Source organism: Castanea sativa, chromosome 8 (genome assembly GCF_040712315.1).
Source record: "Castanea sativa cultivar Marrone di Chiusa Pesio chromosome 8, ASM4071231v1".
Taxonomy (NCBI): Eukaryota; Viridiplantae; Streptophyta; class Magnoliopsida; order Fagales; family Fagaceae; genus Castanea; species Castanea sativa.
The window spans coordinates 52,686,888-52,714,012 of record NC_134020.1 but is presented as its reverse complement, the minus strand read 5'-3'; the positions used below and the strand labels follow the sequence as shown (position 1 = coordinate 52,714,012).

At 34.3% G+C, this 27,125-nt stretch overlaps 1 protein-coding gene across 1 annotated transcript; it reads left to right on the top strand.

Annotated features, from left to right (window-relative positions):
* Nucleotides 1-18,047: 18,047 nt before the first annotated feature.
* On the top strand, nucleotides 18,048-25,278 carry LOC142607523 (cucumisin-like). The gene is made up of 10 exons (XM_075779062.1): nucleotides 18,048-18,167; nucleotides 18,335-18,420; nucleotides 20,974-21,068; nucleotides 21,196-21,439; nucleotides 22,010-22,520; nucleotides 23,136-23,230; nucleotides 23,410-23,628; nucleotides 23,714-23,825; nucleotides 24,130-24,343; nucleotides 24,548-25,278. The coding sequence occupies exons 1-10, from the start codon at nucleotides 18,069-18,071 to the stop codon at nucleotides 25,069-25,071; spliced, it is 2,199 nt and encodes a 732-aa protein (XP_075635177.1). The 5' UTR covers nucleotides 18,048-18,068; the 3' UTR covers nucleotides 25,072-25,278.
* The last annotated feature ends 1,847 nt before the right edge of the window (nucleotides 25,279-27,125 follow it).

The following is a 27,125-nucleotide window of genomic DNA, read 5'->3' as shown; positions in this document are numbered from 1 at the left end:
TTTAATTGATACTAAAGTCTAAAACTATGAATAATTTGTTCTGAATTGAGGTAATGTTTTATGATAAACTTTTATATTTACTATAATATAAGTGAAATATTATATGCTTATAAACATGGTTCTAGAGATTTTGGTGTGTGTGTGTATGTGTATATATATATATATATATATATATATATATATATATATATATAAAATAGCGGTAAACCCGAAACGGTACACCGGTATTGACCGGTATCCAAAATATATCGTACCGGTGGCCAAACCGGTACAGCCTCCGGTACGGTATTGACTTCCTTGGCTCTAACGGCTAAAAACCACAAAGGTATATATACACACTCATTAGAAGTACAAAAGGTACAAAATTTTCACCCAAAAAATACTTTTACACAGATATCTTTGATATTTAGAACTTTTTTATTTCTCTCAAAAGATTTCTATATACTAACTTTGACATCGGAGACGTTATGGCATGCACATACACACTGGTGACCACCTTAAGAGAGCCTTTGTTTCATGTTTGCAGGAGTACTGACGAGGGTTCAGCGTTATTTGAACGAACCAACTCGACTGACGATTTATACAGCATCAAGAGCCAACAATAATTTTTTTATCCAAAATAGAATAATTTGTGTAGTATAGGATGCTAGAGAAGTTAATAATTTTTTTTTTTTTTTTTTTTTTTTTTTTTTTTGATAACGAGAGAAGTTGATTATGTAACTTTCTTGTGTGGCCAAGGATATATGAAGACTTTTCATAGGGAGATACAAGAACTGCTAATAATTAAGCCACAATTATATCTGCTTGAGACCCAATCCTTCTTTTTTCATTATCTTCGGGATAAAAAAAATGTGATCACTTTCTTGTTCCCTAGGATCGTGACAGTGTTAGTTCACCAGTGTCCCACTTACATTGCCATTGTGAATGCTCTGGTGGAACTAAAATTTCAAGTCATTCCAAAGGTCATTTCATTTGAGCCTCTTGGTAATTAAGAATAAATTCTATTTGGTGAAGGTCACATCAGAGATGGATCGTAATATAATCTTTGACCCCTTTATTTGGTTTGATGGGGTGTAGCAAGTCAAGAGCCCCGTTATTCCTTGTTTCCTCTTGAATATTATTATTATTCTTATACATGCATAATTATTTTCGTTTCTGACTGAAGTGTTGAAAGATAGAAAAAAGAACACAAATATTCTGAACAAGAGCCTCTAGTTCTCTTTGTTAGATGTAATACAAGCCTATATTATATTGTATTTTTTTTTTTTTTCAAATTAAGATCCTATACTGTAACGTTAAGTGATAGAATACAATAGGCTAACCATAAATAGAGTAGAGTCCGTACTCCATAGATCATGATTTTGTAAAATATTACGAACCGTCATGGTTTTTTTAAATTTGTAATATCATGGATTACTATTGTTTTAGGACTAAGATACTAAGCCTAACTAATTCCTTTATAGACATTACGTTGGGTTATTGTAAAATTTTGTTATTGTTTTAGTTTTAAGTTTTAATAATAAAAGGTTAAAAATGGTAAAATATTGTTTATTATAGTAAAGATGTAATTGCTAATTAAACTTTCTGCTGTGAAAGAAGACCATTCGGCTAAGTCACGTTAATTCTCTTGCAACCTTCTACTATGGTTTGGTAAAATTATTTCACTTTTCATTTGTCACATCCTCCTTTTTTTTTTTTGTTGATAAAAAGGTAAGCTCTTATAAAATAAGATAATCAGATTGGAATACACTCTCCAACTCAGAGGGTAGATCTTCTACCCAAACATCTAAACTTGCAGATGAAACTGCTCTTCTAGCGAGGGCGTGGGTTAACTTATTCCCACCCCGCCGCACATGAGAGAAACTACAAAAATGAAACAAACCAGCTTGACGATGGGTTTCCTCAACCACATTCCCATATAACGTGTTGCAGCAACCCGAGGAATTCAGAGCCGAAACCACCCAGAGGCAATCACCTTCCATCACCACTTTAGAGAGGCTTAGTTCTTGCGCAAAAAGCAGAGCACGACGAGCAGCCAAAGCTTCTGCCGTTTCCACAGAAAAAGGAAGCGGAATTCTCTGAGATAAAGCCGCAATCATCTCCCCATCTGAATCTCTAATTGCCACTCCAATGCCTGCACTACCCAGATTTTCAAACCAGGCAGCGTCATAGTTCACCTTGAAGGCACTCACTGGAGGACGAGACCAGCCCACCTGGACCCCAGGACCTCTCGGCAACACAACTGGCTTGTACAGGTCCAGGAATTCCCAAACCAAAGTGACAGCCCTCTCACCCAGCTCCAACAACGGCCAAGTGGGTTGATTCTCCCTCAACCTGTTTCGCCTCTACTACAAACACCAAGAGATCGTCAAGAACAGAGCAATCTGAAATCCCGAAGCCTTGTCCAGAACTTCCTCCAATAAATCAAAAAAACTTCTATACTACTTCCTGTACAACTGAGCAAAAATAAAATTAGACTTCCATACTACCTGGGCATGCTCGCACAGCCACAAACAATGAAGGACGGACTCCAAGTGCTCATCACAAGTAGGACAGACAGCTTCCACAGGCACATGGCGAAGTCGGAGGTTTTCCTTAGTAGGTAAAGAGTCACGGGCAGCTCTCCAAATGAAATGTCAGATCCGATTCGGGGTTTTAATCTTCCATATTTTCTTCCAAACTTTGCTCTGCCCATCCACTGAAGATGACCCCGGAGTGACACTTCTAACAGAAGATTCCAACATACGGTAGGCACTCTGTACGCTATAATCCCCAGTAGGAGTGAGAGGCCAGGTCAGCAAGTCATCAACGGACTCCTCACCCACTGGAATTCTATAGATCAGATCGGCCTCCTAAGGCAGAAACAGTCGCTACACCAAGCCCGGATCCCATACCCTACTACCTGCCTCAAATAGATCCTTCACAAGACTAACCTCCATATCAAGTCTTAGAGAGACCACCTTGCTGTTTGGGAGCTCCGGCAACTATTTATGCTCCCAAATATTGATAGATTCCCCATCCCCCACTCTCCACACCGCCCCTTTATTGATGACATCCCTCGCTTGTAAAATACTCCTCCAAGCAAAAGAACATCATGGATGGACCGGCACTTCCAAAATGCTACTGTCAGGGAAATATTTTGCGTTAAAGACCTTATATAGTAAAGACTCTTTGTGATGTATTAGCCACCAAACCTGCTTCGCAAGAAGAGCATTGTTAAAGTTCTGCAAATCTCTAAAACTCATTCCACCCACAGACTTAGACGAACAAAGATCACTCCACTTCACCCAATGAATTTTTTTGTCTCTCCTTGCCCCCACCAAAACTTCCGGATCATTGCTTCAATGTCTTTGCATAAACCAACAAGTAATCTAAACACACTCATAGAGTAGGTAGGTATAGATTGGACAACTGCTTTTATCATAACTTCCTTTCCAGCTTGAGACAACAGCTTCTCTTTCCACCCTTGCATTTTTGCCCAAATCCGCTCCTTTATTTGCGTAAAGCATGCTTTTTTCCCTCTACCCACAAAGGAGGGCAGCCCTAAATACTTCTCGTAATGCTGAATGGCAGGGACACGCAGAGACATCTTTATAGACTCCATAGTCTGAGCATTAGTATTCTTACTAAAAAAGAGAGTAGTTTTACTCTTGTTAATCATTTGACCCGAAGCTTCTTCATAGAAACCCAATAGCTCTTGAATTTTTTCACACTCAGTCAATGAGGCTCTGCAAAACAAAAGACAATCGTCTGCAAAAAATAGATGGGTAAGTTTTGGACCATTCCTACAAATAGAAAACCCATGAATATCTCCCTTTGAGGCTGCCTCTTTCATAATAGCATTTAAACCCTTTGCACAAAAAAGAAACAACTAAGGTGAAAGAGGATCCCCTTGCCTTAAGCCCCTCGAAGGTCGAAAGAGACCCTTGGGCTCTCCATTGACAAGAATAGAACAAGACACTGACGTGATACATTCCATTAACAAAGCCACCCAATCTTCATGGAAACCCAATTTCAGAAGGATCTGTTCCAAAAAAGCCCACTCCACCTTATCATACGCCTTGCTCATATCCAGCTTAAGAGCCATCTAGCCCTGCTTACCTGAACAACTATTCTTCATATGATGCAAAGATTCAAAAGCAATTAAAATATTATCTGTGATAAGCCTGTTTGCAACAAAGGCGCTTTGAGTTTCAAAGACAATAGAATCCAAACAAGGTTTAAGACGATTTGCAATAACCTTACTGACAATCTTATAAATCACATTACATAGACTGATGGGCCTAAAATCAGACACCCTTTCAGGATTTTTTACTTTTGGAACTAAAGTGATAAAAGTATGATTAATAGATTTCAGGATGGATTTAGAATTTAAATAGGAAAGAACAGCCTAAGAAACATCCATACCAATATCAGTCCAATATGTTTGGTAGAATAAGGGTGGTATCCCATCTGGACCTGGGGCCTTTAATGGAGCCATATCCTTAATAGCACATTCCACCTCTTCCACTGTGAAAGGCCTAGCCAAGGTAGCCCTCATCTCTTCAGTCACCACTGGTTGAACCCCATTCAAAATCCGTTCAACGTTATAAGGATTGGAAGTAGTAAACAAATTGGCATAGTACTTTATCAACAAACCTGAGACCACCTCCTCATTTTCCTGCCAAATACCATTCTCATCACGCAGCCCCTTTATAAAGTTCCTTCTCTTCCGTTGGGTTGAGACCCCATGGAAGAATTTTGTATTTTGATCACCACTTTGAAGCCACTGAACTCAAGACCGCTGTTGCCACATTCTCTCCTTTTGAGCACATAGATCATTGAGTTCCTTCTTCAGCAGATCCACCAAATCCACATCCCCAGATCTAACCGAATCTGCCTCAGCCCTCTAAAGCTGCTCCTTTAGGTTTTTTATTTTTTTTTGCACGTTACCAAAGTGGTCGCGGTTCCACGCCGTAAGCATCTTCATACATTTTTTAACTTTTTTGAAACCACGTGCATGGGTGTGCCCTCCTGATCAACAGCCCAAGCTCTTGAAATAATACCATTACACTCTGAATTAGTCAACCACATAGCCTCGAAGCGAAAAGGCTTTTGACGCCATCTTTGATGCTCCCCATTTGGATTCAAAGACAAAAGAATGGGGCGATGGTCTGAAGTAAAACTATTCAAATGCCTAATCCTTCCTGCGGGGAAACGAGCAAGCCATTCATAGTTGGCAACCCTTCGATCCAACCTCTCCCATATCAACTCCCCCCTACGGCGCCCATGCCAGGTAAAGTCCGGGCCTAAAAAGCCTAAATCCACAAACCCACAAAAATCTAGAACATCTCTAAAAGCCTGCACGAGATTATGAGCTTGAGGTGCACCCCCCTGTTGATCTTCCACTTGTAATAATTCATTAAAATCTCCGAAACAACACCATGGGAGTTTTGGCTTTGACCCCAACATACGCAGCATATTTCAACCTTCCTTTTGGATACTCGTCTTCGGCTCTCCATAGAAACCTGTTAATCTCCACGCCTCCTCCGTACCCCCCTTAATAATAGCGTCTATATGATAGGAAGAAAAACTATCAACCCAAACATCGCTACTATTTTTCCACATCAAAGCCAACCCATCACCCCTAGCTTCATTTGTTACTATAAATAGACCATCAAAGTTTAGCTTCAATTTAATGTACTCCATGTGTTCCTTAGAGGACCATGTTTCAGACAAAAACACAATCCTGGGATCTTTTGCTTGGATAATATCCCCAAGCTCATCAACTGCACGGCGGTTCCCAAGCCCCCGGCAGTTCCAAGCTAACAGATTCATTGTTGTCGGCAGGGCTGGTACCCAGCCTCCACCGTTAAAACATTAACATCCACCCTCCTTTGCTTTTTGTTACAATCTGACTCCTTACCCTCCCCTTCTAGGTCTTGAAAATTTCTTTTTAGAGAAGTCTCCCTCCTGCCATCCTTAGAGCTACAAAAAAAAAACCACCCTTTCCTTTCGTTTGGTTTCTAATAATTGACCGTGTGTATCCACTTTTAGTCAGTCTTTTCCCTTCTATGGATGTACCCTTCTGCACTAGCACTAAAACACCTACTACTTCTTCTGTACCAGACCGGGTTGGATACCCACCCATATTAGTATTTCCTCTTTCTTCATCTCCCTTAGACCCACCCTCATTTGAATCAAATCTCACAATTTCCCTGTCAATTTCCTGTAATTGAGAGTCAAACTCCAGCTGTGAAGGTTCTTTGTCATTAGAGCCAGCCCCCCCGATATTCACTCCAACTAGAGTTGGATCAGTCCGCAACAATTCATCACACTCACCCTCCACTTCTTGCGTATTGAGACTTTCCTTAGACCCTGTCCCCTCCACTTCAATATCATCCCGTATCACTGCATGTTCCTTCGAAATTGGGTTGTCTGTGTCTTGAGAAAAAGCCATGGATTCATGATTAGTACCACTGCCCTGTCGCACATATTCCTTGTCCTGCCCCCTATCCTCTGTTTCACTATCATTCTCATCAAAACCAGCCACCCTAACGACCGATTTCCTAGCTAGATTTGGTGTTGCAGCCCTCATCCACGACCCAAATTGTTGTTCAGCTTCCTTCAGAGTATGCTTACCCTTCAACCAGGTTGGACATTCCCTATCCATGTGAGTGAGCTTGCCGCACCAATGGCAAATATTGGGCATTCTCTCATACTTGAAGCATGCCCAGCTGTCTTGCCCATCCCTTAGGGCTAGTTTTCTACCCCGACACAAAGGTTTAGTAATATCAATACTCACCCTGACACGGACAAAGTTGCTGCCTTCATACACCTCCTTGTCCGGACTATTCTCAAACACCTTACCTGCGGCAGAAACAATGCTCTTCACAGCAGTAGAGGTAATCCCGATAGGTAGGTTATGCACTTGAACCCACATACAAGTAGTTTCAAACTTCAGCTTGCTCAAATCCGTAAGTTTTATGACCCTTTGCAATGCCACAAGGTGTTTGTCAAAAGTCCAAGGTTCCCCTTTCATAATCTGCTTAACATCTACCTCATCCCTGCAAATAAATACCACCTTGTGTTCTCCCATATCCCTCACTTCAAACCCCTTCTGGTTCTCCATATACTCTTCAGCGTTTTGGCTATTGCCTCAATACTTAGCATCCGACCTGTATAGAACCTCGCTGCTAAGAAGTATTCGCTTTCCCCATCACTATCCTCCACAACATAATGACTCCCTTCAGATTCCAATAATGAGAATTTCTCCCACAGACCTGAGAGAGACTCCATCTTTATCTCTTCACACCGCAGGTCCTAAAAGCAGCTTCCTAATCGCCTCACTGACATAGAGTAGGCACAGTATTCTCCTGGTGGCTAGGGGTGCGTGAGTTGCCTCCCTAGGCCAGAGAAACTTTTTTTACCGTCACATCCTTCTTTTACACTCTACTAACCACACCTTTCTGGAAAGGCCCTTAAAAATCTTCTTTTCCTTCACTTAAAAAAAGCAAGTCTTATCTTATAATATATTCCATAAGAATCCAAAAATAAAAACAAAAGCCTGTCTCCTTCTTTCTCTTTTCTGGAAAAAGGAATACATTATCCTTTCGCTTCTCATTATTGACGAAACCAAACGTGAAACACATGTGAGAGTTGTTTAGCAATTAATCAAGATGGTCATGAAGTCTATCAACTGAGTTGCCACCAGTAAGTTACATAGCATAAATGGATGCCACTTTTGAGATGAAATTGAAAAGACATGAATGATTCTCTAATATTTTATTCATGCAACACAGCCACAGTGAGACACTTGTAAAATTGTTTACATGTAAAATTGATTACTCATGCAATTTTTTAATTTTATTTTATTTATAATAAATTGTCGAAAATTTAGTCATTCACACTTGGGGTAAAAACAAGGCAATGTATATTTATAGACTATATAATTTTTAATTGTATTAAAATAATTTTATTTTAAGAAGAAAACCTGAAAATTTTATTAATGAAGACTGTCTATATCAACTTGAAAAACTTAATAAAACAATGATGAAATATCCTCCATCCACACAACATAATCTATGACATTATGAGAATACCTATTCAGACTATGAGCAAATTTATTATCGTCTCTCATAACATACGAGTATAGTATAGTATTGAAATAAAATTGATAGAAGTTTGAAGCTTAATTTGTAAAAGTATATACGACTGCGCAATATATATTTTATTAATCAAACAAATGATATAGCTGTAGAATGAAATGCATTTAAAAAAAAAATGGTGAAATTATAATGTTGGTCTTTCAAGTTTACCATGTGTGCGCAATTAGTCCCTCAAATTTCAAGTGAGCACAATTAGCCATTCAAGTTTTAAAACTGAGTTGTATTAGTCATTTTACTAATCACTATTAGCGGTGTTACTTACGTGACTAACAGAATAATAACTTAGCATTTTTTTAATGATGTGACTTTTTTATTAAAAATTTACACGTAAGAAATTCACAAACCAGTACCAAATTAAAAACCAGTATTTGCAACTGATTCACAAAGCCACCGCTTCCAAAAAAAAAAAAATTCACAAACCCACCCATGAGAGAGAGGGGGGGTGGGGGGAGGGAGAGAGAGTATAGAAATCCAAGCATGGACCCACCACCGGTGGATACCTAAGCCTTAGTTGCCTCCGAGTGACAGCCCAAGCCCTAACCACCGCCCACGATAGCCACTCGCATCCTTGCTTCTCTCACACACTGCCTAAACATTGTGATGTGAAGGTATACATTGAAGTGTTTTTATTCATGGATTAATGTTTTTTTTTTCAGTGTACTATCTCATGTGTTAGGACTAGTATCACAATCTAATGCCTTATATGATATAACACTACTTCAAGGTTTAGGCTCTGTTTGCAGTTGAGCTTACTGGTCCATGTATGCTCAACGGTCACCCAAGATATTTGTTTGTGGTTGATGCTAAATAGTTGAGATACCAAAGACAATTTGATGCCCTAGCAAGCTCATGCAATAACACATTCACAGCAACATTTGTTTGTCATTTTTTTTTATGTGAGATGTTGTCATCTTAATACAACTATTCAAAAATGACTACTACTGTCTAGTTCAAACAAAATAGCCCAATCATGAGCAAGGAGCAGCGGCTAGGGCTTGGGTTTTTCTTCACCCTCTCCCCTTCTCTCTCTCTTTCGTGGGTGGGTGGGTTTGTACAATAGGTAGAAAATACTTTTTTAATTTGGTTGGTACTGGGTTGTGAATATTGTTTCTAATGTGGAAACTAATTTTTTTTTAATTTTTTAATTAAAAACATGCCACATCATTAAAAATAATGTCAAGTTATTGTTTCATTAGTCACGTAAGTAATACCACTAACAACAATTAATAAAAGAACTAATACAACTCAGTTTTAAAACTTGTGCAACTAACTATGCTTGCTTCAAACTTAAGGGACTAATTGCATATATAAAATAAATTTTAGAGATTAATAGTGTAGTTTAATGAAAAAAAATTATTGCATAATCAAATACCGTGGATCTATAAAGGAAAGAAAAAAAAAATGCAAAAAAGTGGCTCTTTCATATGTCCCACAGCCCACTCTCAAAATGATTTTATGAATCTTTTTTATATGTCCATATACTCCGTAATGGGCCCAGAACAAAAAGCTCTTTCATTGGCACACCCTGGAAGAATATTAGAAGAGGAAAAAGTCAAACACGTGGAGGGTCCGCTACTGTGCGGTCTAGGAAAGACCTAACAAATCAGTCGAGTCGGACCAGTTTGTGGAATCAGTTTGTGGAATAGTGCAAGAGAATAATATCTAAAAGGATTGGATATTGTCCCTTATGTAATCAATATATATATATATATATATAAAAGCAGAGACCTCACGTGGGAGAGTACGGAGTTTTGTCAAGTGGCACTCTCTTTAAAAAGATAATTAATTTTTTTTTTGAAATAAAATACATTATTTTTAATTTATTACACTTATTAGATGCCACATCAGTTATTTAATAACTCAACAGATTTTAATTAGTAATAGATAAGACTAATGGATAAGATAGAGGGTGTTAATCATCAAAAACTCTTTGTTTTCCTTATTCCTCCATCCTAAGGTTTTCTTATGTTTATGCCTACTCCTCTTCCCTTATAACTAAATGCATACTCTTCCTAAACCACTACATGCCTTCTTCTATGCCTATGTTACTAAATTACCGATTCTATGTTCTATAATTTGCACAAACTGAAATAGCATTTAGATTATTTAAAAACACATGAAATCATATAAAAATCACCAAATTAGAGTTTAAAATTATAACTAAATTTTTAAAAGAAATTTAGGCACATTTGCACAAAAATTCCATGTAACTAAGTCACACTTAGGAATATTGGACCATTTTTTCTTTGTATAAATAGAAGGGTCCCAATGGGATGAGGGGACTAACAATTTTCTCTCCAAAACATTTGTTGTAGGAACACAAAATTTTTCCATTGTAGACTTTTCACGATTAAAGAACATGAATTGCCAACTAATCAAACTAGAGTTTTTAGTACCTACAACAATTTCACAACATCAAGAACAAATCTCAATGTATACAATGTCAAATTTCATAGTCTCCTGTTACATCAAATGAGTGTTTAATTTTTCTCGCAAAGTATCGAATAGTAAAGCTTCTGGGCCTTAGTCTCAATTACAACTCTCAATCATGTTGGACTTGGATGATACCTATCAACAACGTATCATTATGAGATGCAGAAAAAATTTGGAGTGTACACAATGTTTAGTGTGAATGGGAAGAAATTCCATCCAATTCCAATTGGTTAGGTTAGTAAGGGACCTATTCCAATTTAATATTTTTAGAATTTTGTATTTAAGTAATAATCAAGGAAACTTCCACCTAAAATAAGTCGGACTTTTGGCAAGAGAGAAAATTAATGTCTAGACAAATCAAGTTAAGGCCGACCAAAATGGACCATATTCTTAATTTCTTATCTCTATTTGTTCCATGTACAAGACTTATAGTCAATGCTTGGCGTATAAAAGTTGAACATCTTATCTAAAGTCCATACTCTGAAAGTTTGAGAAAAAAATCATTTAAACTAACACAATATATAAATTATAAAGGAATCAAAGAAAAATTGTAAAAAATAATGAAAATTTAATCTATGCTTAAATTCTTATAAAGATGAACACAATAGTAATATCCTTTTTTTCAAAAATAAAGATAAAAAAAAATCTATACTTATTTTGTACGTATGATAAAGTTCTATCACAAAGTTTTTTTAGACTCATGTTGATTAGTGATTAGAAATTATAAAAGAATAATCATGAATATATATATATATATATATATATATATATATATATATATATATATATATAAAAGTAGAGATCTCATGTGGGAGTGCGTGACGTCTTGCCAAGGAACGCTCTAATTTTGCATTTAACACTTTTTTTTACCTCTTTCATTAAGTGTTTTTTACTATTACCCAAAAGTTTACATTAACTTATTTTACTGTTATCTCATTAGTCCTTCATTAATTGCCTAAGCTTACATCATACATTTCTCTCTTTCTCATGTCTTTTAGCATCCCACTGTTTTAATATTTTTTTTTAAAAAGTAAAAAAAATAATAGTTAAGGACTAATAGTAATAACTTACCAGATAAGGCCTTGGAGAGAGATAGAGAGACATAAAAATGTTGTGGATTGTTAAATAAAATGCATTGTTTCACTATAAAATCAAAATACATTGTTTCACTATAAAAGACCTGAGACTGACAAAACATTTGAAAGAGAGAGAAAGAGAAATCTGAGGGGACGTTGCCTCCGTCATATTGGCCTCCCACCACCATCAAGACCTTAAACCTGTACGGGTATTTTTTTTTCTTTTTAAATTAGGAGATTAAATATGATTTAGGTTTGGATAATTTGGTTGGATAGTTTTTGTTTTGGGTATATAAGTAGAGAGAATATTTGGTATGCAATGTAAAACCATATTCTACCATAGTTTGAAATTATCTATAAGACACGTGCATACACACTTGCCCATATCATGTTTTAATGTTTCACTATCAATGAGTGGAAGACAGTGAGAGAGTTGGACATACTTTTATTTCATAGTATTAAATATGTGAACACAACACAAATTATTTGATTTTCACGGTCCTGTTACTCTTTTGTATTTATTTTTTGTTTCATGATTTTAAAAAAACTTAATCTTACCTTTTTTTTAGGGTGAAAAATTAATCTTACCTTAAGAAGGCTATAAATATGCAATGAAACAACAGTTATAAATTGCACAGACATAACCATTATAATTATTCAATTCAAGGAATGAGTATATATATAAATATAAAGTAGAGCCCTCACATGGGAGAGCACGAAATTTTGCTAAGTGGCATTCTATTTGAAAAGATAATTGATTTTTTTTTTTGAAATAAAGTACTTCATTTTTTGATTTATTACACTTATTAGATGCCACATCAGTTATTTACTAACTCAATAGATTTTAATTAGTAATAAATAAGACTAATGGATAAGATAGAGGAATGTTAATCATCAAAAACTTTTTGTTTTCCTTATTCCTCCATCCTAAGGTTTTCTTATGTTTATGCCTACTCCTCTTCCCTTATAACTAAATGCCTACTCTTCCTAAACCACTACATGCCTCCTCCTATGCCTATGTTGCTAAATTACCGATTCTATGTTGTATAATTTGCACAAACTGAAATAACATTTAGATTATTTATAAACATATGAAATCATATAAAAATTGCCAAATTAGTGTTTAAAATTATAACTAAATTTTTAAAAGAAATCTAGACATATTTGCACAAAAATTCCATGTAACTAAGTCACATTTAGGAATATTGGACCATTTTTCCTTTGTATAAATAGAAGGGTCCCAATGGGATGAGGGGACTAACAATTTTCTCTCCAAAATATTTGTTGTAGGAATACAAAAGTTTTCCATTGTAGACTTTTCACGATTAAAGAATATGAATTGCCAACTAATCAAACTAAAATTTTTAGTACCTGCAGCAATTTCACAACATCAAGAACAAACCCTAGTGTATATAATGTCAAATTTCATAGTCTCCTGTTACATCAAATGAGTGTTTACTTTTTCTCGCAAAGTATTGAATAGTAAAGCTTCTAGGCCATAGTCTCAATTACAACTCTCAATCATGTTGGACTTGGATGATACCTGTCAACAACATATCATTATGAGATTCAGAAAAAATTTGGAGTGTACACAACGTTTAGTATGAATGAGAAGAAATTTCATCCAATTCCAATTGGTTAGGTTAGTAAGGGACCTATTCCAATTTAATGTTTTTAGAATTTTGTATACAAGTAATAATCAAGGAAAATTGATGTCTAGACAAATCAAGCTAAGGCCAACCAAAATGGACCATATCCTTAATTTCTTATCTCTATTTGTTCCATGTACAAGACTTATAATCAATGCTTGGCATATAAAAGTTGAACATCTTATCTAAAGTCCATCCTCTGAAAGCTTGAGAAAAAATTCATTAAAACTAACACAATATATAAATTATAATGAAATCAAAGAAAAATTGTCAAAAATAATGAAAATTCAATCTATGCTTAAATTCTTATAAGGATGAACACAATAGCGATATCTTTTTTTTTTTTTTTAATAAAGATAAAAAAATCTATTCTAATTTTGTACGTATGATAAAGTTCTATCACAAAGTTTTTTGAGATTCATGTTGAATAGTGATTAGAAATTATAAAGAAATAATCATGGATATATATATATATATATATATATATATATATATATATATATATATATATATATATAAAAGTAGAGATCTCATGTGGGAGTGCGTGAGGTTTTATCAAGTAACGCTCTAATTTTGCATTTAGCATTTTTTTTTACCTCTTTCATTAAGTTTTTTTTTTACTATTACCCAAAAGTTTACATTAACTTATTTTACTATTATCTCATTAGTCTCCCATTAATTGCCTAAGCTTACATCACACATTTCTCTCTTTCTCATGTATTTTAGCATCCCCACCAATTTAATATTTTAAAAAAAGTAAAAAAAATAATAATTAAGGACTAATAGTAATAACTAACTAAATAAGGCCTTGGAGAGAGATAGAGAGACATAAAAATGTTGTAGATTGTTAAATAAAACGCATTGTTTCTCTATAAAATCAAAACGCATTGTTTCACTATAAAAGACCTGAGACTGACAAAACATTTGAAAGAGAGAGAAAGACAAATCTGAGGGGACGTCGCCTTCGTCATATTGGCCTCCCACCACCATCAAGACCTTAAACCTCTACGGGTATTTTTTTTTCTTTTTAAATTAGGAGATTAAATATGATTTATGTTTGGGTAATTTGGTTGGATAGTTTTTGTTTTGGGTATATAAGTAGAGAGAATATTTGGTACGCAATGTAAAGCCATATTCTACCATGATTTATAATCATCTGTAAGATACATGCATACACACTTGCCCACACCATGTTTTAATGTTTCACTATCAATGAGTGGAAGAGAGTGAGATAGTTGGACATACTTTTATTTCATAGTATTAAATATGTGAACACAACACAAATTATTTGATTTTCACGGTGCTGTTAGTCTTTTGCTTTTATTTTTTGTTTCATGATTTTAAAAAAACTTAATCTTACCTTTTTTTTTTAGGGTGAAAAATTAATCTCACCTTGAGAAGGCTATAAATATGTAGTGAAACAACAGTTATAAATTGCGCACACATAGAGTCTGTTTGGATAGAACTTATTGCTGAAAACTGAAAACACTGCAGCAAAATAATTTTTAAATGTGTAAAAAGTACTGTTCATGCCAAAAATCATTGTTCATTGGCCTAAAAGCACTGTTCATTGCCAATGAATAGTGACAGACACACTGAAAAAAAAAAAAAAAAAAAAAAGGAAGCCAGACGTGGACGCTGGACGTGGAAGCTGAATCCAAACACATTCATAACCATTATAATTATTCGATTCAAGGAATGAGTAAAAAAAAAAAAAAATTGGAAGAATATTGTAGAATAAAAGTTGTTACAAAATGTCTTTCTCTCAGAAACCTCATGCAAGAGTGCATGAGGTCCTGCCAAGTGGCACTCTAATTTTGTATTTAGCATTTTTTTTACCTCTTTCATTAATTTTTTTTTTATTGTTACCCAAAAGTTCACATTATCTAATTTTACTGTTATCTCATTAATATCTTATTAATTGTCTAAGCTTATACCACACCTTTCACTATTCTTCATGTCTTTTAACATACCCACTGTTTTAGTGTTTCAAAAACAATAAATAACTAAATAAGGGTGGACTAATAGTAATAGCTAACGAGATAAGACTCCAAAGGGAGACAAAGAGACACAAAAATGTTGTAAATTGTTAAATAAAATGCACTATTTCACTATATATTACTGAATTAAAAAACCTGAGACTAACAAAACATTTGAAAGAGAGAGAAAGAGAAATCTGAGGGGTCACCACCTCCGTTATACTGACCTCCCACCACCATCAAGACACCGAAACCCCTACGAGTAATCTTTTTTTCTTTTTAAATTAGGGGCTTAAATATGATTTAGGTTAGATAATTTGGTTAGTTAGTTTTTATTTTGGGTATATAAGTAGAGAGAATATTAGGTGCGCAATGTAAAGTCATATTCTACCATGGTTTAATTTTAAATCATCTATAAGACACATACATACACACTTGCTCACACCATGTCTTAATGTCGCACTATCGATGAGTGAAAGATAGTCAGAGAGTTGGGTATACTTTTATTTCATAGTATGAAATATGTAAATACAACACAAATTAGTTTATTTCATGGTCCCATTACTCTTTTGCATTTTTTGTTTGGTTTCATGATTTTCTTAAAAAAATAATCTTACCTTAAGAAGGCTACAAATATGCAATGAAGCTACTAAACCAATTTTTAATATCTCAAAATGTATATGTTTCTTTACTCTAATTTAATTTACTTTTTCTTTATAATTTATGTACAACATTATTCAAAAGTATTTTACATAAAATATCATAAAATTATCTGTGCATCGTACGGGCAACTTACTAGTTGTAAATAATAGCTGAAATTGCATTAAATAAAATATTAAATAAAGTGGGCGAATTGCATTCTAAAGAGAGAGTGCTCACAAAAAGTATTAAAGAAAGAGATAGGCTCAAGAGGGAGAGCAATCTTACATTCAAGCCTTTCAAACTTCCTTAGGAAAATTATTAGATAGTCTGAAAACAATGCTTTTGTTTTTTTACACGAGGGATAGGCTTTACACGTGGGCACCACCTCACCACTCGTGTGACAACTTTATCTTGATCACAAACGCAATCCTCAAATTATCTAGTAACCTTACATTTAAGCCTTTCAAACTTCCTTGAGAAAATTATTAGATAGTCCAAAAGCAATGCTTTTGTTTTTTTACACGAGGGATAGGCTCTACATGTGGGCACCATCTCACCACTCATGTGACAAATTTATCTTGATCTCAAATGCAATCCTCAAATTATTTATAAAAAGACAAAATTACAATGGTTACCACCCTATGCATGAAATGGCAACCAAACTCATCATGGGTCCATCAACCCAATCTAAGAACAATTTCCCTACTATTTCGAGCACCCCAAAAATATTCTTGATAGATTCTCATCTTTTAACTCAGCCATATTCATCATACATATATAAGACACTAACCCCACCTAAGAACAATTTTTCTAGTATTTTGAGCACCCCAAAAAATGTGTCCATAAAGTAACAACTTACAAGAACCACTCTTTACCTACTGAAGCACAATCTTTCTCCTCCAATTACTCATGCTTGAATCAAAATGAACTGATTCCATAATTTGAAAAAAAAAAAAAAAACTAAAAGGGAATAAATAGATACAAGAATATATTTTATCTGCCTCTCTCACACACACACCTATTATTTATGCAAGTCCATAAGTCCACAATTCAAAGGGTTCATAGCTCAACAAAAATAGGAAGAATCATACACCTTACCAAACAATAAACAAATAGCCATGTTTTTAGGAACTAAATGCGGCTATAGGACGAGTTTTTTTGTAGTGAGAACATTTTGAGTCAATTTCCTTTAACTAGACTAATAGAGTAGGAAACATAACTTCTCATGTATTCACCAATTAGTGATCTGTGGTGGGGTTGGTTTTTTGGGTTTAGTTTTTGGCTCCGCATGTTTTGTCAATGTTATCCATGGGGATAGAAGTTTTTTCTACATTAAAAAAAAAAAAAAAAACATCTTGTTCCAAATTTTCACACACACTTCTTTGGAGCTTGTTTTAGATAGCTAACCAACTCATAGCTATCTATTTGTCTTTTGACGAAGTAATTAACCCAAATACTTAACAAAATTTTCCAAAATTTTCCCCTCAATAGAAAATGGGAAGTTTTTGATTGACCTTGGGGAAGAACTTAGGTTCTGTAAAGAAGTTCATAGTACATGTATATTCCTCTAAACGAAGATGGAAAAAGATCATTTTTAATGTTTAAGAACAAAAAACAAATTTTATGCAAATTTTAGGACGAAAACATTATTTTGGTATAATATATAGAAACCAAATTGTTCACAAATAGAAGTAAGTTAAAAAAAATATGACCCTAAATCTATTAATAAAATTCCCAAATCTTAATTTAATTTTAAAATCAGGTTAGATAATAAAACCCACTAAACCCAACCCATTGCAATCTCCAATTACATTTCAATATTTTAAGTAGAGTTTTTGTAACACTGTAATAATTATTTAAATTACAAGTTAATGTTGCTTATTTATCTCACACAATTTGTGGCTGAAAACTCATCTAACTTACTATCATGTGAGAATTTTTAGTTTTAGAAAATTAGTAGTATTATTGCTTTGCATTAGTACATGACTAATTCAAATGCATAGAAGCATATATAGTAACTGTACAGTGGAGATTTTTTGGTCAATTTGAAGCCCAAGCTCTCAAACATCACTCTCAATTCCACAGCTATATAAAGTGGCTATGCAACCACCTTTTCCCATCATAGTAGACCATCCAATTCCAATGGCAAGCAAAACCACTAGTCTTTCATGGCTTCTCCTTCTCAGCCTCGCCGCCTCCATTCTGCTTATTGGTCACTCAGCTTCTCCAAATGAGCGGAAGGCAAATATTTCTATAGCTGATCTCTATTAATTTTTTATGGAAGCCAGTTTAGCCACCTAATTAATGGCCTAATAGCCATGAAATTTGCCTTCTATTTTATGTGGGATGACTTAAACTGTTAACGTGCTTTATATTTTCTACCTGTATATATGATATTGTGTGTGCAGGCTTATATTGTGTATATGGGCAACAGGAGGGACGAGATTTCCACATCATCCCTTTACACAAACATGCTACAAGAAGTCATTGGCAGGTTATTAAAGTAGTATAATGACTTTATAAGATACTTATTTTTTCCTTTGTTTGGCAAAAAATGTCTCAAAAATTTTGAGAAAAATTTATTTAGGATGCGTTTAGACATCGCTTATTGCTGAAAACTAAAAACTGAAAACACTATAGCAAAATAATTTTTAAATGTATGAATAGTGCCATGAGACCCAATTTTAAAGTTGTTTTTTTGAAAAAAAAAAAAGTAGTTTGTGGGTCTCATGAACAATGCACAGGACCCAAAAAAACGTTGAATGCAGACGTAAGTGAGTGTTTCAGCTAAATCCAAACGCTCGCTTAGGATGTGTTTGGATACCGCTTATTGCTGAATACTGAAAACACTTTTTGAAAAAAAGTAGTTTGCGGGTCTCATGAACAGTGCACGAGACCCAATTGAATATCACAAATCATGCCAACGCAAATGCATATATATTTCATAGTTACTCTTCCAATTCATAAAAGCAAAGAAATTAATGAGAGAGAGAGAGAGAGAGGTGGCTTGATTTAATTTAATTTTTCTTTATAAAGCCAGGGAGTGGCATAGGTCGATTAGGCCTTAAAACTAATCGGCCCAATCATCTTTGTCGCTCATGACCCCCCTATTGTTTGCCTCGACCATCTAGTCAAGATCATCCAAATCCTCAACCTCAATCTCATCCCCCCCCCCCCCCTGAAAAAAAAAAAACCCAAACTTTTTTTTAATTAGGCTCAATCTTTATTATTAGTTAAGCTTGACACAACAAATTGTGATTAGTTTGCGTCACAAAACATGGAATTAGAAATTCAAAATTCTCTGTTATGAAGAGTGCCATGGCCTAATAATGTGAAGGTAAAGTCATGGGTGTTTAGTGACAAATAATTCTTATCGATGTGAGAGAATTAGGAATTTTTGGTTATAGAGACAAGGAGATGCGTTTGGCTTAATGTGACTTATAATTTGTTGAGTTGGCTTTGAATTGTTTACTTGAAATTTGTAATTGTCGTGCCTTTTATTGGCCACCTTTAACACATTGTAGGGATTACATATTCACCAATTATAAGTGATATTCTCCCTATGACACTATATCAATCGGAGCATATTCCCTACAATGGCCCAATAATAACAAGCCATGTCAATTAAACGTGCTAGCTCAATTATTAAAGGCAACCCAAAATCAGCTCAACAAGTCTATTACAACCTACCATCATAATGTTCCAAAACTACCACCTCTATGGTCTATCACAAAAAGTTTACCTTTAACTAGTTCTGAGGAAAATTCCTCCAACTTACTATGTGACAAATGATAAAACTGTTAACATGTATTTTTAGTAACATGACCTATTTATTAAATTATATGACTTTTTAAATAATATAGGTAGATGTCTTATGAGTCACCAAATAATAAGTAAAATCAGATTCCTCTGAAAGAAAGGAAAAGAATGGAAAATACTTTTTTTTTTTAAGTGGGTATTTGAGAGATGTTTATGGAATGCAATGGTTTTGAGGGAATGCTCGTTTTATTCCCTTCTAAATATTTATGGAATGCAATGGTTTAATGAAATGAAGGTGGAATACTAGTTTTATTCATGTTTTAAAAAAGGATAAATAGAAGGTGAATGGCATATTAGTAATTACATATATATATATATATATATATATTTTATAAACTCCCAAACAGACAAAAAATGCAAAGAATCTTATAGTTTACCTAGTTAGCAACTGTTATTAGTGTTTTCAACATAGACATCCATAATTTAGATCCCATAATATTTGAATTATTTTTTTAAAAAAAATTACCATATTTATTCCATTCTATTCCAACCCCCCCGCCCCCTTTTTTATAATAAATTTCTAAATATAGTATTATTCTATTCCATCCTGATTTTTTTTATAAAATTCCAAATATTGTGTTAGTTCTTTCTTAATACGAGGAATTGGTGGTGGTAAATGCACAATAACGTAAAGAAACTGTCAATAAAAGAATGAGTGTGAGAATTTGAGGATAACACTTGTGTAAATATCTAACATGGATTACGAGGCACCAATGATAACGATGACATGGGTGAAGACTGAGGAGGGCGTATATGGACTTGATGGTTAATCAGTAATAGATTTGCTGAGTTACCTTTTTAAATGCCGAGTTGGCCTTTCTTTTCTTTTTCATTTTAATTTTTTTTAAAGGAAATTCAAATTGACCTTTCAATTGTTAAGTCAACATTATAATTGATGTAATTTGTTATGATTGAGCGATTGATGATTCATTAGTTACTTCCTCTATTAAGCTTTATCTATGTTAACTATTAAGTATTAATCTTTACTATGAAATAGATTCTATTCATTTGCAAAGTATATTGAAGAATTCAATATCCTAAAATGGTTCACCTCTCTCTCTCTCTGTAAAATAACTGTTTTTTAACTACCCAAATGGAAATATTAAATTTGAAGAAAAGAGAGGTCAATTCTTTACTGTTCTTTTTCAAATAAACAAGGAAGAATACCTTGCCTGAGTTGAACTGCTTCTACACTTCTAACCTTTTAAATGAATATGCCTGCATACAGTCATATTGGACCGGAATCTTTACTCTATAGCTACAAGAGGAGTTTCCATGGATTTGTAGTGGAGCTAACTGAGCAAGAAGCCCAAAAAATGGCAGGTGGGTGAATTTGACCCTCCCTCCCCCCCCCCCCCCCCCCACCCACACACACACACACACACACACACACACAAAGAGAACGATTTGTGGCAATCCATAACAAAGTGTTGTAACAATGAATATGTAGCAATGGATGGCGTAGTATCAGTGTTCCCTAACAAACAAAATGAGCTACATACAACAAGGTCATGGGACTTCCTTGGCTTCCCAAAGCAAGTGAATAGAACAACAATCGAAAGCAACATCATTATTGGTGTTCTGGACACAGGAATTTGGCCAGAAGCTGATAGCTTTAGTGACAAAGGATTTGGTCCACCACCTCGCAAATGGAAGGGCACTTGTAAAGGCTTAACCAATTTTACTTGCAACAAGTATATCTCTAACATCCAACCAATGGTATTTTGTTATCAGCAGGTTCACTAGTGCACTTCACTCACACACACATTGAAATTATGAGTGAAAAGCAAGGTCAAAATTCAATTTGATCACTAGCTTTATTTACTTTCATTTTTGAATTAGTTGTTAAGGTTTAAACTTTATCAATGATAAAGTCCCTAGAAAATGAAGTCGATTATATATTTTTTATTATAAAAAAAATATGATACTCATTAAACAATGAAATCTATAAAATGACACATCTCTGAATATTTTCAATTAGATTTTTAATGAAAATAATGCTTAAATGGCATCATTTGCTAACAAATTTTATGAAGTAAGGGACTAAGTAGACAAAAAATAAAATTTAAAAATTAATTTGACAATTGAACTAAAAGTATGTGTTTGGTATCAACATATTTTAGTTTTTACTGAATGTACTAAAATATATTAATTTGACAATTGAAATAAAAGTCAATAGACTAGATTGAATTTAAAAAAAAAAAAAAAAAAAAAAAAAAAAAAAAAAAAAAAAAAACTAAGAAATGTGGTGACACTTAATGTAGTAAAATCATTGGAGCAAAATATTACCGAAGCGATGGGAAATTTGAAGAAGGAGATATTAAATCTCCAAGAGATTCGGAGGGCCATGGGACACATGTTGCATCAACAGCAGCTGGGAACATAGTAAGCATGGCAAGCCTAGAAGGGTTTGGGTTGGGAACAGCACGAGGAGGTGTTCCATCAGCACGAATTGCCATGTACAAAGTGTGTTGGTTGAATGGGTGTTCTAGTGCTGACATTCTTGCAGCATTTGATGATGCCATTGCTGATGGGGTTGACATTATATCTATTTCTGTTGGAGGATATCCTAAGAACTATTTCACAGATCCAATTGCCATTGGAGCATTTCATGCTATGAGAAATGGAATATTGACATCAACTTCTGCTGGTAACTCGGGTCCTAATCCAGCAACCATATTAAACTTCTCCCCATGGTCTCTCTCTGTGGCTGCAAGCACCATAGATCGAAAGTTCTCCACTGAGGTCCAATTAGGCAACAACAAAACCTATGAGGTATTTTTTTTTTTTCATTTTGCTTTATGATCTATGAGATAATTAATTAAAATCTTTACTCCCTTGTTTTTTGGTGAAATTATCCGGTGCATTTGATTTACTAAGCCTTGCTTTCACATAAAGATAATATATCTTCATATATGAGTCTCAAATTTTTTTTTTTTTTTTGAGAGTTTCAATATTCATTTTTGATGATAGCTCTTTATCATTAGACTAAATCATCAATCAGTTTTTAATATAGGTGGGAATTAAATCTCAAATCTCTTATACAACCATCAGAGACTATCAGTTGAGCTAACTAGAACTCACACATGAGTCTCTAATTTATGTAAAAGAAGAGTATTATATCCCTGTACTATTTGTTATTGTCCCCCAAAAAAGATATCATTAATAAATAAAGAAAAGGTGCTATGGATATTCATATATGATTTTCTTGTTCATATTTCTCCTTTTTTTTATGGGGTTTAAAACTTGAACGTGTGGAATCACAAGTGTAGAGTGTATGCTATAATTTAGCATAAAATGTGTATGCAATAAATTTTAAACTATTAAACTAATTTTCTATATAAAAAAAAACTATTAAACTAATTTGGAGAATATTTTTTCTTTGTGTAGGGAACTTCAATTAATACATTTAATCTCAAGAATGATATGTATCCAATAATTTATGGTGGGGATGCACCAAACACCACATCAACGTTCAACTCCAGGTAACTGAAAAGTAAAAATAAAAAAATCTCTATGGACTCTATATTATACACAATGAAAATAAGTTTAACTATTACCTGTGTTTGCACAACTCTATCAAACTAGCAGTTGAAATATTTTTGTGCTTCAACTTGGTAGTAAAAAAAAGTCTTTTTTTTTTTTTTTTGTGGTAAAAATGAAGGTATTGCTACGAATATTCACTGGACCAAAATTTGGTGAAAGGTAAAATTGTATTTTGCGATGCCTTGACTGATGGGTCTGGGCCATTCTTAGCCGGTGCAGTTGGTGCTGTGATGCAAGGCCGAAACCCCAATTTTGCAACCTTCGCTTTTCCCTTACCTGCATCTTACCTTAGCTTTGAGAATGGTTTCAAGATTCACACGTACCTAAATTCGACAAGGTATTAATCTAAAATACCTTAGACAATTAAGGACTTCACAAGACATACTAATCCTAGGTTCCTAATAAACATCCACAATTTACAGGAGCCCAACTGCAACTATTCTTAGGAGTATTGAAAGTAAAGATACATTGGCCCCTTACATAGTCTCCTTCTCATCAAGAGGCCCAAATCCAGCTGCACACAACATTCTCAAGGTAACTTGCTATTAATCTTTCTTCAATTTTTTCTAATAATTAGCTTGCTAATAATAACAACTTAGGTAAAATTCCTTGTAAGATGTTATACCTTAGGTTCTCCAATAATTTAACCATGTAACAACATTGATCAATGCTGTATAAAATGTGCATGTAACGTGGTTGAATTAAATTGGGGAAAGTAAGGTTTAGTTTCTAAGGAATTAAATTGAACTTTTGTGCCTTACTAATAGTTTTATTTACATTTGCGCTCTTACACTATATATTTCATTGATACCTTTATCATGATTTTGGGTTGTTGTAGCCGGATTTAGCTGCTCCTGGAGTTAACATTCTTGCTGCATGGTCTCCAATTTCCCCAATTTCCGGTGTTGAATCGGATAAGAGATCAAGCTCATATAATATAATCTCAGGGACATCAATGGCTTGCCCACATGCTACAGCAATAGCGGCCTACATCAAATCATTTCACCCCACATGGTCACCAGCCTATATTAGATCTGCTCTTATGACTACTGGTAATAACCTTATACAGTCTCCAATCTTGGCAATTTTAATCAATAAGTGTAAAGACAACATTGTGCTTGCTAGTGATGAACATGAGTGTAAATAATGTTACTTGAATTTTATGTGAAACAATGCTCCTAGCATTACTCACTTTTGATGTAGACCATAATCTTTAATCATTATCAACTCACTCCATTTTGGTGTATAACTTGCAGCTGATCCTATGAGTGCTGAAAAGAACCCCGATGCTGAATTTGCATATGGTGCAGGCAATATTAATCCTCTTAAGGCTCCAAATCCTGGTTTAATATATGATATTGATGCACTAGATTACATAAAATTTTTGTGTGCACAAGGATATAATACCAAGTTATTACAATATGTTACTGGGGACAATAGTAGCTGTTCCAAAGAAACTGATGAAGAAAGTTTGGATTTAAACTATCCTTCTTTTGCTCTATCCATACCACCCTCGAATTCAGTAAGTCATGTTTTCAATCGGACCGTCACCAATGTTGGATCATCAACATCTACGTATAAAGCTATCGTGACCTCCCCACATGGACTTAGTATCAAAGTGAACCCTAGTGTTCTATCATTCACATCTCTCAAACAAAAGCTATCATTTGCACTCACAATTGAAGGAACAATAGAAAAACAAATAGTCTCTGCTTCTTTAATATGGGATGATGGTACATTCCAAGTGAGGAGCCCCATTGTTGTGTATGGAGCCTTTTGAAATTGAAGTTCTATTTAGCATGTATTAGCTATATAAATAAATCAAAAAGCTTTGAAGTGATATGCGCAAAAGAATGGGATGAAAGGTAGTGGTGAAATATGGAGACAAAATGGTTGTAATCTGAACCTTTGATCTAGTTCTACAATGAATTGTAATATCCTGGTTAAAGATTCTGTCTTTCTAAATAAATGGACTATTCTACTTTAATTTTGACAAACCTTCTTGATTAGACTTTTGTTCGGGCGAATTTAAGTAATAAAAAATTGTTATAATAATATATGTTGTTTAGGTAAGTTTTCTCTTCCACAAGAAGAACATTGTAATGTAAGTGCTGGCTTTGGATAATTTAGGTTGTGTTTGGATACTGTTTATTGTTAAAAATTGAAAACACTATAGCAAAATAATTTTTAAATGTGTGAATAATGCCGTGGAACCCAGTTTTGAAGTTGTTTTAAAGGAAAAAGGTACTTGTGGGTCCCGTGAACAGTGCACGGACCCACTGAAAAACATGGGACGCATCTAAAAAGTACTTTTCAGAACTATTCAAACATACACTTAGTCTATTGGCAGACTTAACAATTGCTGTTTGAGAATCCAAAGACTTAAAAGCTTCACTTCAATCCCATCCTTTACAAAGCCCATTTCTTTTCACAAAAAGAACATTGCTAGTGTCGACTTTGGACTGTCTTGTTCTGTTGGCCGTGCTTCACAAATGCTGTTTGAGAATCCAAACATAGCTTTCAATTCCTTCCTTTATATAAGCCCATTTCTCTCAAGCTTTGAGTGTACAACCTTAACAGTTAACTAGATCACAGGCTCTTGGTAGAGTTCTCCGATGGAAAGCCGAAAGTCTCCCTTTGCATGGCTGATCTTAACTTGCCTTACTTGTACTCTACTCAATTCCTGTTATGGGGCAATTAATGATGATCAAAAGGCATGATATCTCTCTAATAGGCCCTGTTTTTTTCTTTCTTTTTTTAGATACAATAATAGTTGGAGTTAAAGGGGGGAGGGGGGCTTAAATCGTGAATGTTTCCGTTGAAAACACAAAGAAATGTTAGTTGAGATACAAAGATCTTGACTAGTAGGCCGGTGAATGTTTCCATTGAACACATAGAAATGTTAGTTGAGATACAGAGATTTGACTAGTAAGCCAGTTGCTTTTAATACTATTATTGTTGCCTTTTTTTTTTAATCATTTTTAATCTAATAAGTCATGGGCCAACATTGTGATCAAAAACAGGTTGCAATCAACTCATTTATTTTGCAAGAATCAAAATTATTTTGGGCTTAGACTTGGGCTTGGGGTTTACTTTGAATGGGCGAAGCCACATAAATTCCATGTGTATATATTGGTGCTTTTTATATTAATTTATTATTTTGGCAAAATTTTGTGAATACAGGTATACATTGTGTACATGAGTGACCAAAGGGGGAAATCTCTGCATCATCTATTCATACCAACATCCTCAAAGAAGTTACTAGCAGGTTATTAATAAAAGGAGCGGCTTGTGTCCAGTGGCAATTGCCACTGGACACGTTGGATTGTGGACACGTGTCCACTCTTGGACACGTGTCCGTATCCTGACGTGTCCAACAACAACTGCCACTGGACACAAGCCATTCTCATTAATAAAAATGGGATTGACTTTGGATGACAATTTAGATTTAGACTAATGAGTAATTTGTTTGTTTGTTTGTTTTTTAAAATTAGATGATGGGTAGGTACTCCATACTTGGGCAGGTGAATGATTGCATTAAAATACCATAACTTTAATAGTAAATTAAAGTGTATATTACATTAGACCCGATAAATGTTGTTCAAATAGTATCATGTAAAGTGTACATTGTAGCCAAAATGTTAGCCAATAATATTTGCTATCTTATATTTTTCATTGTAAAATAATATTTGTCATATTATGTAAAATAATATTTGTTATATTTGCTATCTTATATTTTACATTATGCTATTTATGTAAACAAATAATTGTCCAAAAATTGTCATTTTAAAGCTGAAATATAATACGTATCCAAACAAACCAATATGCATTTCT